Source organism: Ursus americanus, chromosome 28 (assembly GCF_024610735.1).
Source record: "Ursus americanus isolate L20-20 chromosome 28, mUrsAme1.1.p, whole genome shotgun sequence".
In the NCBI taxonomy this organism is placed as follows: Eukaryota; Metazoa; Chordata; class Mammalia; order Carnivora; family Ursidae; genus Ursus; species Ursus americanus.
In genome coordinates, this window is record NC_142154.1 from 582,098 (window position 1) to 595,101 (window position 13,004).

Genomic DNA, 13,004 nt, shown 5'->3' on the forward strand with positions numbered 1-13,004 from the left:
CACACAGCCCTGCCACTAACCAGCCGTGCGACTGTGAACAAGTCCCTAGGCCTCTCTGAACCTTTGTTCCCTCCCCTAGAAAACAGCGGTGAGGCGGAGGCAAGGCAGTCACTGTGGGACACCGGACAAGCAGCTGCTCACAAGGCTGTCCGTGCCCCCCGTGTCCCTGCCACCTCCCCAGGTGTCAGGCACTGTGAGGCTCCTGGGCGGGCCCCTCTGTCCTGACCGATGCTGGACTTGCCAGCTCAGGAAAGCCTGATACAGTCGAGCAGGTGAGTGATAGCGCCAGACCCCTCCTCCAGGATGGGGTCACACAGTGAATGCCTGGGTCCTGTGTGCCTGGACAGGGAGGCAGGAAGGGGCCAGGCTCCGGGACCATGGCTGACCCGTCCCCCAGGGAATGTCATGGGAGAGCCTGGAGGGCTCAGCACCTGGCCTACAGGGAACACCCAGGAAAGGTGAGGGGAAATGAATGGCCAGCGGCTCCAGCCAAGCTCCCGGGCCTCTGTTGGGCTGAGCCCTGAGACGGGAGGACGGCCCTGTGACTTCAGAACCTGGCCTTTCTCGCCCTCCCCCCCTCCGCAGGGGCCAGGCCCTGCTGTCTGTCAAGAGTCCCCCAAACCCTGGCCTGTAGAGGGTCCCCCTGCTGGGCAGACGAGGCCGCACAGAGGCTTGGCTGGGCTCTGAGTCTCCCCGGCCAGGCGGGAGGTGAAGGCTCTTACCCCGTGAGGTGCAGGGGGCCTAAGGATGGTACCAGGCAGGAGCGGGCCCAGAGCTGAGCGCGCTGGTGAGGCCGGAGCAGTGGGGGCCCGGGAGCCACGGACGGACGCCCCTCCTGTCCCGGAGCCCCCGCCTCACCACTGGATGTGGGCGGACAGACGGTGGATGTCTCAGGACTGCAGGAGGGGAGGGGCTGGTACAGGGGAAGCAACCGGCTCTGGCCCCGGCACGCAGAGCACACACCCTTAGTCACCCAGGACAGCAGGGCCACGTGGCAGTGGCCTGCCCACTGGGCGGCCTGCTAAGGCTGGGGCACAGATCTTTCCTGTCCCGGGGTGACCGCAGGAAGGGAGTGGCCGGCACCACAGGCGGTCCCGGGATCACCAGCTCCGGACAGCCACAGGGCACCAAGGGTGACCGGACGCCTGGGCTCCCACCTGGCTCTGCCCTGCCTCGCTCGCTGTGTGACCTGAGCGACTCACTCACCCTCTCACAGCCTACTTTTCTCAACCGGCAAGTGGGGCCCAGGTCAGAAGGAGCAGCCTCAGCTACCATCATCATGCCCAGTTCACAGATGAGCAAACTGAGGCTCAGACAGGTTAAGTGTTGTCTGCGGTCAGCAGCTGGTGGACTGCAAAACTGGACAGACCCTTTGAACTCTCACGAATACTGGTGTCACAGGCAGGGGCCGCTCTGACTGGACACTTCCATGTCCCCAGCACAAAGGACGAAGGTTTGCTTAGACCAGCATGAATGAACCAACCCGACTATGGGCTCCCCCAGTTAGGTGTGGGACCGTAGCTGTACCCACCCCTGCCACCGCCTGCCTCCACTCCCCCTGCTCCGTCCCGGTGGCTCCTCCCCAAAGCCAGTGGAGCCAGTGAGGGGCTGACACCCAGCCCCCCAAGGCCCTGCCCCCAGCCCGGCTCTCTCCTGGTGACTCCGCCCCAGCCCGGCCTGCCCCACCTGGACTCCAGAGCTGGACGCTGTTCCTCCTGCCCAGGCCTGGGGTCCAGCCCGCTGGTGGCCCTCACCTCACCACCCACCACCACCCCGCGCAGCCTCACCATGTTCATAATGGTCAGCACGTAGCTCTCGACGTGTGGCTGCCCGTGGTACTCCACCATTTTGGCGTCGGCGACCACCAAGGTCTCCACCCACTTCTCTCTGCTGACTGAGCGCTGGTGGAGCCGCCTCGGGCGCTGCCGCCGCCACTGCCGCTGCTCCCAACGCTCCCGCCGCACCTCCGGCTCCGCGGACGCTGCGGGCCCCAGGCGGGGTGGGGGTTAGCGGCCAGCCCGGGGCGCGTGTCTCCAGGGCCTCTGCTCAGCAGCCAGAGCGGCCGGGGGAGCGGCGCAGGGCTCCCACTGTGGCTCTGCCCCAGACCTGCGCTGTGTGACCCTGCCCCGGTCACTGCCCTCCTCTGACCCAGAGCATCCCAACTATAAATAGGAATCAGCTAGGGAGCCTCAGAGGTGCCCTTGGAGCACAGTGAAAGGGTACATATGAACACAGCACGGAGCTCCGGGCCCCTACCCCAGGGCCCAACCCCCCCCAGAGGCTGTCCCCACTGGAGACCTGCTCCACTGTCTCAGGCTGCCCCAGGCAGAGGAGGACGCACATCCATGAAGCCAGGAGGACTGAGGCCCAAAGTGCGAGTCTAGATGCCTGTTCCAACGAATGGAGGCCCTGAGCTGTGGCCGGCATGCTGGCCGAGTGGGGCCCAGACTCCAGCAGCCCTTGGTGGTTGCTCCTTGCCTGGACTGGCCAGCGATGTGGCCGCTCTGCAGGGAGGTCCTGGAGCTAGGTCCCCAATAATGGGTCAGCGGCTCTGGGCTGGGCCCAGAGTGGGGAAGGGAGGGAGGTTCCTGCCTCGCTGCCCTGATGGGTCTGGCCACTCAGGGAAGAACGGCTAACAGAGCTTTAGGTGTGGCAGGCAGTGAGAAGGGGAGGCAGGTGAGGGGGTCATGAGAGGGATCCGCCAGGGCCTCAGCTGCGGCAGGCCTGCCAGGCATGCGCCTCAGGCCCGTGGCCCATTGGGAAGGCACAGACTATGGTGATGTGTCTGTCGGTCTGCCTGTGTCCCTTCGGTTCAGGGGAGCTGAGCATGGAGGTGTTGACGAGAGAGGCTTCTGGAAAGGAGCTCGATGCCTCCAGGCCCATCCCCTCCCCCAGAGCTCGCAGCAGAGGCACCTACCTTGTACCCCACAGGTGCCCAGCGCCGTGGCGTCACCCCGAGCTGCTTCCCTCTCAGGGGCTTGGCGCTTGTAGACCACGTGGGGCTGGGCGTGGCCGGGCCGGGCGGGGACAGCGTCCAGGGGCTCGATGAAGTAGTCCTCGTTGGAGAGCTGGAACATACCTTTCTGGGAAAGAAGGGCCAGGCTCACGGGAGGGGTTAGCACCGGGCGGCTCTGCCTACCCGTCCCCGAGGCCCATCCTGCCTAGCTGAGCCCACACGGCTCCCAGCACCCCTGACCCACCCCAAATGCATGTGCTTTCCTCCCTGCGGGCGTTCGTTCACTCTGGAACCTCTGCCCGGCATGGCCTTCCCTGCCGTTTCACACAGCCCAAGGCTGAGCCCAGAGGCTACCTCAGGCTAGTCGGAGGCTAATCTCAGGACGCCCCCTCCCACTCCCCACCCCGTCAGAAGCAGGAAACAGGGCTATGCGAAATCTAACATGGCATCTTCCCCCCAGTTCCGGATGGCCGTCTTGAGTCAGCCGGGCATCCAGACCATTTTCCCTCTTCTCGGCAGGCCAGCCATTGTGTCCTCTTGCAAATGGCCTGCATCCCAATCTCCCTGAGGTGATGAATCACTCGCAGTGCAGCTTGGCTACACCCAACCCACCAGGATGCCCACTGTTGTCAGGATACCCTACCCCCTGGTCCCAGGGCCTGCCAGAGCAGGGAGGCAGGCAGGGCCGTCTCGGGCATGTCTGCCAAGGTTCAGAGAGGCCAGGGGATGGGTGGGCCTTGGGAAGTGTCCCTGGGCAGCCCACCACCTCCAGAGGAAGCCCAGGCCTCCAAGAGGGAGAAGGGTTTTATCTCCCCTGCAGCTCCCTCCTTGGCCCCAAGTCTGCCCCTTGGGATGTGCAGGGTCGGGAGCCCCGAGTGCCCGAAACTGCACCACCGGGTCTGAGTGCGTGACTGGGTGGCCGTGGGCAATGTGCTCCTCTGAGCCCGTCTCCTCTTCTATAAGTGGGAATGGCACCCATACGCTCAGCTGCTACAGAGAGTCAACAAGATCCATGGAATGAGGGAGCACAGGCCCAGGCTCTCCGGGGTCTAGATGGCCTGCAGCTGTGGTGGGGGCTGTCTGTCATTAGGCCCCGTCCTGCTACAGCCCATGGCTTTTCCTGAGCACTGACCCGAGGGCCCTCCTGGGGAACGGTGGATGGCTGACAACGCTCACACGTCCCCCGAGCTCTTCCCACACCCCACCCGCACCTCCCAGAGTGGGGAGGGCAGAGCCGGTCACCTAGCCCGGAGCAGAAAGTGTGCCTGTACTGCCCAGAGCAGGAGCCCCTCCAACCCAGCACCCAAGCACATGGAGGCAATTAAGGCTGCCAGCCACAGCCAGCATCACCTCCCCCAGGAGCGGGCGGCTGGGGCCTCACGTCCGGGGAGGAAAGGTACTGGGAGGCTGCGTGACCCCGAGAAGAACCACCTAAAGGGACCCGTGGGGGAACACAGTCATAAGCGAGGCTCCCAAGGAAGAAGGACTGAGCTGTTCCAGGAGTTACCTGGTCTACACATTCTCAAAGTCGGCTCTGCACCTGCAGCTTCCACACTGGGAAAGGGAGACCCCCCCCGCCACGCGCCCTAGCGGACTGTGCTAACACGGCCTGCGGGGGCTTCCGGCTCCCGCTCACGCGTGAGGACGCCCCCGGGGAGGGGCCAGTCCGACCTGGAGGGGGCGCACTCACCAGCCCGTCGCAGGCGCTGATGGCCGCCAGGCCGCCCTCCAGCTCGGGGTCCTGCACCTGGCCTAGCAGGTGGCAGGCGGGCGCGCGGGCGCGGATGTGCGTGCGCCCCAGGCCGCCGCGCCGCCGCGTCTCGCTCACGAAGCCGGGCGCCAGCAGATGCACGTTGGCCGTCAGGTTGAAGCGCAGCTCGCGCCCGCGGTACTGCAGCTCGTAGAAGGCGGGCGCGGCGCGCCGTGCGGACACGTCCCGCTTGCGCAGCGCGCGCGGCCACAGCTCGTAGGACAGGAAGGAGCCCCCCGCGTCCACGCGCACCGGGTGCACGATGTCCAGCGCCGCGCGGCCGTCCGTGCCGCGCCCTGTGGGGAGAAAGCCGGTGGCGACCGGGGCTGAAGGGGTGGCGGCGGAGGCCGAGGCCAGGTGTCGCCGGCCCCCCCAGAACCTCGCTTCCCCCAGCCCGCTTCTCTGCCCGGGTTACTCCGATAACCCCCAACCGCCCCCCCACGCCCCTAGGCTGCTTGCGGCACGGCGGCCAGAGGGAGTCATCCCAAACGAACGGACCAAACCCCCATGCCCGGCCCCCAACCCTGCTGTGGCCGCATCTCAGAAAAAGGCAAAGCTCTGGTACCAGCCACGGGGGCCCCGGGCAAGGTGCTGATCCCTCAATCTTATCTCCGCTACACCTGCTCGAGTTCCTGCCACGCAGCCCACAGGCCTCACACCTGCTCCCGGGGCGCACGCTGCGGGCTCTGCGCTCCAGGTGGACTCAGTTTGCCTCCCAGGCTGCGCAGCCGCAGGACGAAACCTTCACCTCCGAGTCCTGCTCAGAGGGCTCGCGGAAGCCTCCCCTGACCCCTTTATTTCCAAATGGCAGCTCCCTGTCCCTCTTCCCTGCTTTATTTGTCCCCATACCACGTGGGGCACACCATGTGGCTTAACATTTTAACTATTTTTTTCTACTTGTCTATTTTCTCCCAGTGTAAACCCCAGGAGGACGAGAATCCTGTCTTTGTTGGAGACTTTAAGGGCCAGAAAAGGGTCTCAGTGCTTTCAGGAGTTAAGTCTTTGTAGTTTCTCAGTAACCCCAGAGTCTGCAGAATGGGGATACTCACCGCTTGTGCTCTTGGGGCTGTTGTGAGAATTAGTGAACTGAACCCCCCTCACCCCACCATGCCTGGCCCGCTGACTGCATGTGCGGGCAATTATGATCATTAGGGTGAATTGTAGAGCCTGGTGGATTTTTAAATGTGCTCTCAGGGGCCGGAGGGTGCCTGAGAGCACCCTGCATGTGCCTCGAGGACCCCTGGCATGGGGAGACAGAGGAGGACCACCCAGACACGTGGTCCCTGCCCCAGCAGAGCTCTGCTTTCTTTCTGTTACACGCAAGAGTTCTATTTGAAGAGAAGGTTCCAGGCCTGGAAAAAATTTGCAGACCTGCGCTCAGGCCCTTGCACTTGGCAGAATCCCTGTCGTCGTCCTCCTGGAGTTCCCAGTAACACCAGACTCTTAACCCTTTTTTTGTTTGCCATGGACCCCTTCTCAGAATAATGTTTTCAAATGCGTAAGATAAAATGCAAGCAAGTGCCAAGGAAATGGATCATACTGAAATACAGTCATCAAAATAATTTTGGACGTGGGGCAGAGACTCAAGCGTCCGTCACGAATGCATTAAGCAACAGCTAAGGGCAAATTTAACGACCACTAGTGAGGGGCATCGGTCTGATCTGAGACAGAAAAATACGCTGGTTTTCTGGCTCAGTAACAGTCACAGATGCTGCTGACGGTACGCGGTTTGGTGCGGACATGCACAACCGAAGGAAACGCTACCGTAGAGGTAAACTCAAAGATGGAATATCCCCCCATCGAGTTCATGGACCCTCTCAATTTTGCCCACGTTCCTGGGGCTGTGGATTCCAGGCAAGGACACCTGCGGCGGAGTCTGCAGGCTGCTTCCGAAGAAAGCCAAGGGAGGTTCGGAGATGTGCACAGCTGGCCCAGAGCCACACAGCGAGAGGAACAGAGCCTGGGCTCCAAGTCTCCCACACGCTTCAGTCTCTTCAGGACACCGTTCTGCAGTAGCAGCAGTCCGTCCCTTGCTGGGCCTGTTTCCCCATCGCTGACATAAAGGACTTGCCCTAGATCAAGTTTTTCAAACTTATCTAGCTACCAGACCTAATCTTCAAAAGAAATCTCATGTGGACACACGGACACATCAGAGCAGGGCCGCCGTGGGGGCCGGAGATCCTGGGGCTGATGCTCCCGTGCCCTTTTCCCTCGCTACCGTACCCAGGCTGAGAAGCAGTTAAGAAACTGGCCCGTCTGATGTTTCTCTCAGCCCGAGGTCCTGCCCCAACCAGCTGGGTGTATGCCCAGCTCTCCGAAATCCCGGCCGCCCAGGACAATGACCTCTCAGCCCATAGGAATGCTTGGGCGCCCTGCAAACATCCCACCAGGGCCCTCTCTGTGGCTGTGTGCTGGGGCCGCGAGGGCAGCCAAGCCCAGCCCAAAGCTCCGTCCCGGCCAGGCTGAAGACACCAACTCGCCCGTCTGCTGCCAAATCACGTGCAGAGAGCCCTGCACACACCAGTGGTGTGCCCCCACCCCCCAAGAATGTGCCCCAGTGTCCACAGCTGCTCGGTGGGCAGCCCGCAGGGTCAGTCGAGAGGCAGACGGGTGGGGTCACTCCGTGTGGTTCTGGGCAAAGCTTCCCTCTCCCAGTCTCTGGAGGACATGAGTGCAAGGATTTTCCAGACTTCTCGGATAAGAATTTGTTAAAACCAAATTAAACCAAATTCCCAGGCCCCATCCCAGACCCACTGAATCAACGTCTCCAGGAAATGGGACTGGGAAGCTGCGTTTTTTACCAAGAGCCTCAGGGGGCTGTGGTCATCAGGGAAGTCCGGAAATCCTCCTTGGGGAGCGAAGTTGGCCGGATGTCAGCAGAGGTTTGGGACCCAGCCCACAGATTGACTCCATAGACCCAGGGCTTTGGGGCCCCAGAATCTGTATTTTCCGAAGCCTCGCAGGCACTGTGACGTGACCCTTTCTGAGGCTGACCTTTGGAAGCCAGTGGGCTGGCCAGTTAGAGACTCCTTGCTCTGACGTCCTCGTGAGGGCATTCGGGGTTACAGCTCCACGAGCACTGCCTCCAGACTTGGTTTTGTCAGTTCATTGATCTTGTTTGTTCATTTTGGCACGCACAAATATTGAAAAATATTTAATCGGTCGCCTATGTTTAAAAATGACAATGATCTTGTCCAAAAATCTCAATTTTCAGCTTCCTTTGAAAAGGCTTATCCAGCCACGTCAGACCTCAATTCCTACCTCGCAGAAGTGACTGGCGTGGAGCAAGGAGCCCCCTTGGAGAGGGTCCGTACCCCCCACCCGTCCTCACTGCCCCCATTGTGTTCCTAACTGTCCTTAAATGTAGGCTGCCCTTTGGCCTCCTATTTGCACTGTCTTTCAATGACTAAAGCACCGAACTTCTAACAGAAATGGGGGAACAAGAGACGGGCCGCCCACCGGGTCTGTTCACACGTGATATCGCCCTGGTGCGTGGCATTTGCGGCGTCAGCCCGGGCTACCAACTGTGAGGGAGTGTTGGGTGCGCCAAAGTCTGGGAAAACGTATGAGACACCGTCCTTCCCCTCGAAAGTGAGAAAGGGGTGTAAGGAGGTCCCACCGGCGCGGGCAACGGAAGGCGGTGAGCTTGTAAAATGGGACGGTGGGCTGGCAAACTAAGGCACTGTCAGGAACGTGGGCTTTGAATACAGAAAGGTTCGGGTCCCAACTCGGCCACTCCATAGCTGTGCGGCCCGGGCAATCACTTCATCATCATGCGGGTTTCCCTGCCCGCACGGAGAGCCCAGGTCCCCGAAGAGAAGGAGCGGCACACGACAAAGAGGCAGGAAGGAGCAGCCGCATCCCAGGGCTCCGTTTTCAGTCTTCCCAGCGGTCCCCCGGGCTCGGGCAACCCCCACACAGGCCGCTAAAGCCCGCTGACCGTACAGGTGTGCGGGTGCCCGGGTCCCGAGGGACAGGAGCTGCGCGGCACGCGCCTAGACTACGGCAGCGTGTTCAGCGCATTGGGCGGGAGTCAGGGTGTGAGTGTGATGGGGGGGATCTGAACCACGGGGGAGACGTGGCCCCGAGAACTCCAAACAAGTGTCCCCCGGGGTGTGCTGAGAATCCCCGCTCTAGACCTTGAGCAAAATCGCAAGACAGAAATTCAAGGTGAGTTATAAAGCAGCAGCCTATCAAGTTCAGAAAAGCAGGTAAAAGCCTCCGTGCGCTCTGGAGCCAGACGGCCCGGCTAGAATCTCAGCTCTGCCACCTGCACCTGCTGGCCCATGGGTCCGTTACTCAACCACTCAGAGTCTGTCTCCCCACCTGTAAAATGGGCAGATCAGCACCACACCTGCTGTCTCCACCCGTGTGAGGTGAATGAGTGCCCGTGCAGGTGCTGAGAGCAGGAGACGGCACTCAGCAATCAGGAGTGAAGTTATGACCAAAAATAGCAAGAGAGTCCTAAAGTATACTCCGCGATTTCTTAAAAGCCTGATTTATCTCTTTGCCTAATGGCTTAAGAAAATGCTTCTTAATAAAAAATAAAGACTTAAAAGAGGTTATCACTCTGCAATAACTTTTATTTTCTTGTTTTGTTCTGCATTCATCTTTTTTGTAACTTATATTGTTTTGCCATTAAAATATTTTATGAAGGGGACCCAGTGAGTTATGAAGTAAACAGCCCTTTCACCATCTCCTACAGCTGACCCCTGGCAGAGACTGGCTGACACGCTCACGCCCCCAAGGCTGGCAGGGCCTAACGGTGGGTTCCAGGCTCTGTGGGTGCCGCAGGGCGGAGCGAGAGCTCGGCTGCGGGCGCCAGGCAGCAAGACTGCCGGGTCAGGAGCTCTGTTCCGAACGGACTGAGCTCCTGCCACACGGGGTGTGACATACTTGGAATATCATCTCTAGGTGACAGAACCGTCACCTTGCAGCTTCTACCAGAGAAATGCCAATGTGTTTACCCTCACCTCTCTATCAAAAACCAGAGTTAGAGTCCAGCCCTTCAAACGACCTGACCCCACGCTCAGGCCAAAGAGCAAAAAATAACCAGGGTGTGCGTGTGTGCAAAACAGGTGCCGTCCTCCCCGAGTCCCCCTGCGTGTGTCCGGCATGCACACAGGGCTCACGGGTGCCATTCAGCATTAGGGTGGGGACGTTACCGGGGCCCCAGTCCCATCAAACCCAACAAGTCCCTTGATTTGTCACAGAAAAAGTCAGGATACACTTTCCTAAAAGTGAGTCCAAGATACGCCCATTTAGTCTCAAAGAAGGCGAGTGGGTAGAGCCCCTGGTCTAGGACTCCCAGGGCAGCTCCAAAGAAAATGACAGCTCAGCAGCCTCAGGCATCCTGAGTGGGGGCAGATGGGGGGTTCCCACGCTGCGTACCTACAGGGATAGCAGAACAGACATTCCACTCTGGGGTGAGGGTCAGCAGATCAGACGGCAGAGGGGACCTGCCCTGGCAGGTAAGGTCAAGCAGCAGGTCCAAACCACAGGACTCCCCAAGGTCTCCCTAGTCTCGCTGGGTCTCTGTGGCAGTCACTCTACCCCACGCTAAGCAACTCACATTCAGCATCTGGACCCCTCACAAGAACCCTGCAGGGAAAATACCATTCTGCCCACCTAACTACAGCCCGGGAGGGGCAGGAGGCTGGCCATACAAGGTCCTGCCTGCCATGGAAGTGGAGAGGGTCCTGACCCCCCATTCTTCCCACAACTGCCAGGGAGCCTGCCCAAGTGCGGGCTCAGGACGTTCGCTGGAGCAACCACTTCCTGCTGCCTCATCCCATCACCCGGTCAGTCCTCACAGACCCCGCACTGGACAGCGGGAAAACAAGATTCAGGCAGTAGTAAGGCGCCCAACCTGGCAGGACACTCTCTGAGGCTGTCCCCTGGATCCTCAAACAACTCTCTCTCACCTGCCTTGCAGGGTTATTGTAGAGACGATAACAAATAAGAACGCATGGAACATATCTGCTCCCTCTCCACCCCGTGCACACTGCTGCTAGAGGGCACCTCCGCAAAACCCCGCGTCCACGAACTACTCCCCTCAACGACTCCCCAAAACCTCTAAGATCTGGTTTAAATGCCTCCTACACTCCGGCCCCGACGCTTTTCTAATCAGCCCCTGTACTGGGGAGGCAAGAGTCCCCCATCCTCAGCACGCAGGCCTCACGCGGCCCACGTCCCGCCGCAGGGACGCCCCCACCCCCTCCAGCCCACCCGGAGTTCATCCATCCCCCGTCCCTCCTGGCTCCGGCCTCTCCTCCCCTACAAAGCCTTCCCGACCGCTTTGCCCGCATGGCTCTCGCGGCTATCCGACCGGCCCCCATCAGACCAGGGGCTCCCTGGGCGCGGGGCCAGGGGTCTCCTGGACTCCCGCTCCTAAACTCCCAGGCCGGCTGCCTCGGACGCGTCTGGAGCTCCGCGGCCGAGGAAGGACCTGGACGCGGGCCAGAGGCTCGTCGGAGGCCGGCCGGGCGGGGCAGAGAGAGCCGAGCCCAGGGCCGGGAGAGAAGCTCCCCTCCGCTGCACTCGGGCGTCTGCACACTCGGGGGAGGGGAGGCAGGAAGTGCTGGGGGCGTGCGAGCCGGGCCCCAGCGCAGCCGACCGCCCGCCGCAGCCCTGAGCGGTGACCCCGCGCCCCGGCCCGCTGCGTCCCGGCGAGCTGCTCTGAGGACCAGGCGCCGACGAGGCTCGACACCGAGCCCTCCGCGCGCGGACTGCGCTCCGTGCTGCCCCGCGGACCAGACCCGGAGGGGCCCCGCGCCGTGCGCCCGAAGGCGGAGGGGCTGCCTCCAGGCACGGGCAGGGGGCCTCCGGGTGTGCGGCTTCGCCCCCGGCCCCACCCGGTCCCGAGCCCCGATGCGCGGGGGGCGCGCGGGGCCGGCCGGCGGGGAGAGGCGGCCACCCACCTGGTGCGGGTCCGGGGTCGCCGGGCGCCAGGGCGCAGAGCAGGAGGAGCAGGGGGCGCAGCCGGTGCGCGGGGCTGCGGGGGCTGCGGGCGCTCGGGCGGCGGGGCATGGCCGGGGCGGGCGGCGCCGGGAGGGACCCCGCGCGCGCGCTCTCGTCCGTCCCGTCCGCTCGCTGCCCGGTCCCGGTCCGGCTCAGGACATGCCCGGCCCGCGCGCAGCTCCCGCGTCGGGACCCGGCCTGCGGCAACAAAGGCTGCAGGACCCGCCCCCTCGGCGGCGCAGGAGGCTCCAGGGACCGAGAGCCCGACGGCGAGAAAGAAAGAAAGAAAGAAAGAGGAGAGGAGCGAGGGAGGGCGGGAGGGGGCCGCGCGGCCGGGCCGCCCCGCCCCGCCCCGCCCGCCGCCCCGCCCCTCGCGGCCCGGCCCCGCCCCCGCCGCCCCGCGGGCCCCGCCGGCCGCTGTTTGGGGGCGGACCCGGGGCCGGACGCGCGCGGCGCCCCCCGACGGCCCCGACCGCCCGCCCGGCCGCGGGCGCCCTCTGGCGGCGGAGCCGAGCCTGGCCTCCGGGCCGCGACCCTCCAAGCCCCCCTAGAAGCCGGAATTTCCGGAATGTCGGCCTTCCCCGAACAGGCCGGGCCCCCTAGGAAAAGGGGTCCGGAGGCCTCCCGGGGACCCCCAAGTGGACCCTGCTCCAAAGCCGGCTCGGGAGAGAGGCCCGGCCGGTGGGCGGCAGCTCGCACACGAGGCGGGTCCCGCAGCCCTAGTGTCCAGTCTCCGTCCTGCGCGGGCTGAAGCGGGGTCGGCCCGGCCATCTGTCCTCGGTGGCCGCAACACTTCCTCCTATGCTCGCAGGATCCCGCTCCCAGGACACTCCTGCCTTCGCTCACCCTCGCCCTGCACAGGGGCCTCGTGGAGCTCCGGGGCTCTGCTGTGGTCAGCTTCCCGCCCCTGCCCTCTGAGGCCCGCACCCTCCTTGCGGTCCATCTCCCATGCACGTTCGCGCCTTCCTGGAAGCTCGCTCCCGGCTCCTGCACCCCTAGCCCTGCTGTCCTCCAGGGACGCAGGGAGCTCGTGGCCACTCATTTCCAGGGACCTTTCATCCCACCTCTGCCACCAGCCCCCATGGCCACAGCCTAGGCTGTGTCATCCCCAACTGCCCCACATCTGAAACCCAAGGACCAGGCGCCCGACCTTCAGACCTGACCCCGAGACTTTCCCAGCCTCCCCAAACCCTCTCATCACATTGTGTGTTTCCTTCCTCTGGTCAGGAGACACCTTCCTCTCCCCACCCTCCAGCCCCTCCTGGCTCCCACCCAACCACCTTCCATCTCCCCCAGCCCTAATGACAGGGACAATTCACACCACCACACCCAGCCACA

The 13,004-nt window shown here is 62.9% G+C and overlaps 1 protein-coding gene across 2 annotated transcripts in view; it reads right to left on the minus strand.

The window, feature by feature from the left end:
- The window catches only part of ADAMTS7 (ADAM metallopeptidase with thrombospondin type 1 motif 7), a 39,005-nt gene extending 27,071 nt beyond the window's left edge, over positions 1–11,934 (minus strand). For both annotated transcript variants that reach the window (XM_087856574.1, XM_087856573.1), the window contains exons 1-4: positions 11,627–11,934; positions 4,647–5,002; positions 2,918–3,083; positions 1,788–1,981 (exon numbers count right to left, since the gene is read on the minus strand). In XM_087856574.1, coding sequence (XP_087712700.1) covers positions 1,788–1,981; positions 2,918–3,083; positions 4,647–5,002; positions 11,627–11,735 — 825 coding nt within the window. In that variant the 5' untranslated portion in view covers positions 11,736–11,934. The remainder of the gene's footprint in view (positions 1–1,787; positions 1,982–2,917; positions 3,084–4,646; positions 5,003–11,626) is intronic.
- Between the last annotated feature and the right edge of the window lie 1,070 nt (positions 11,935–13,004).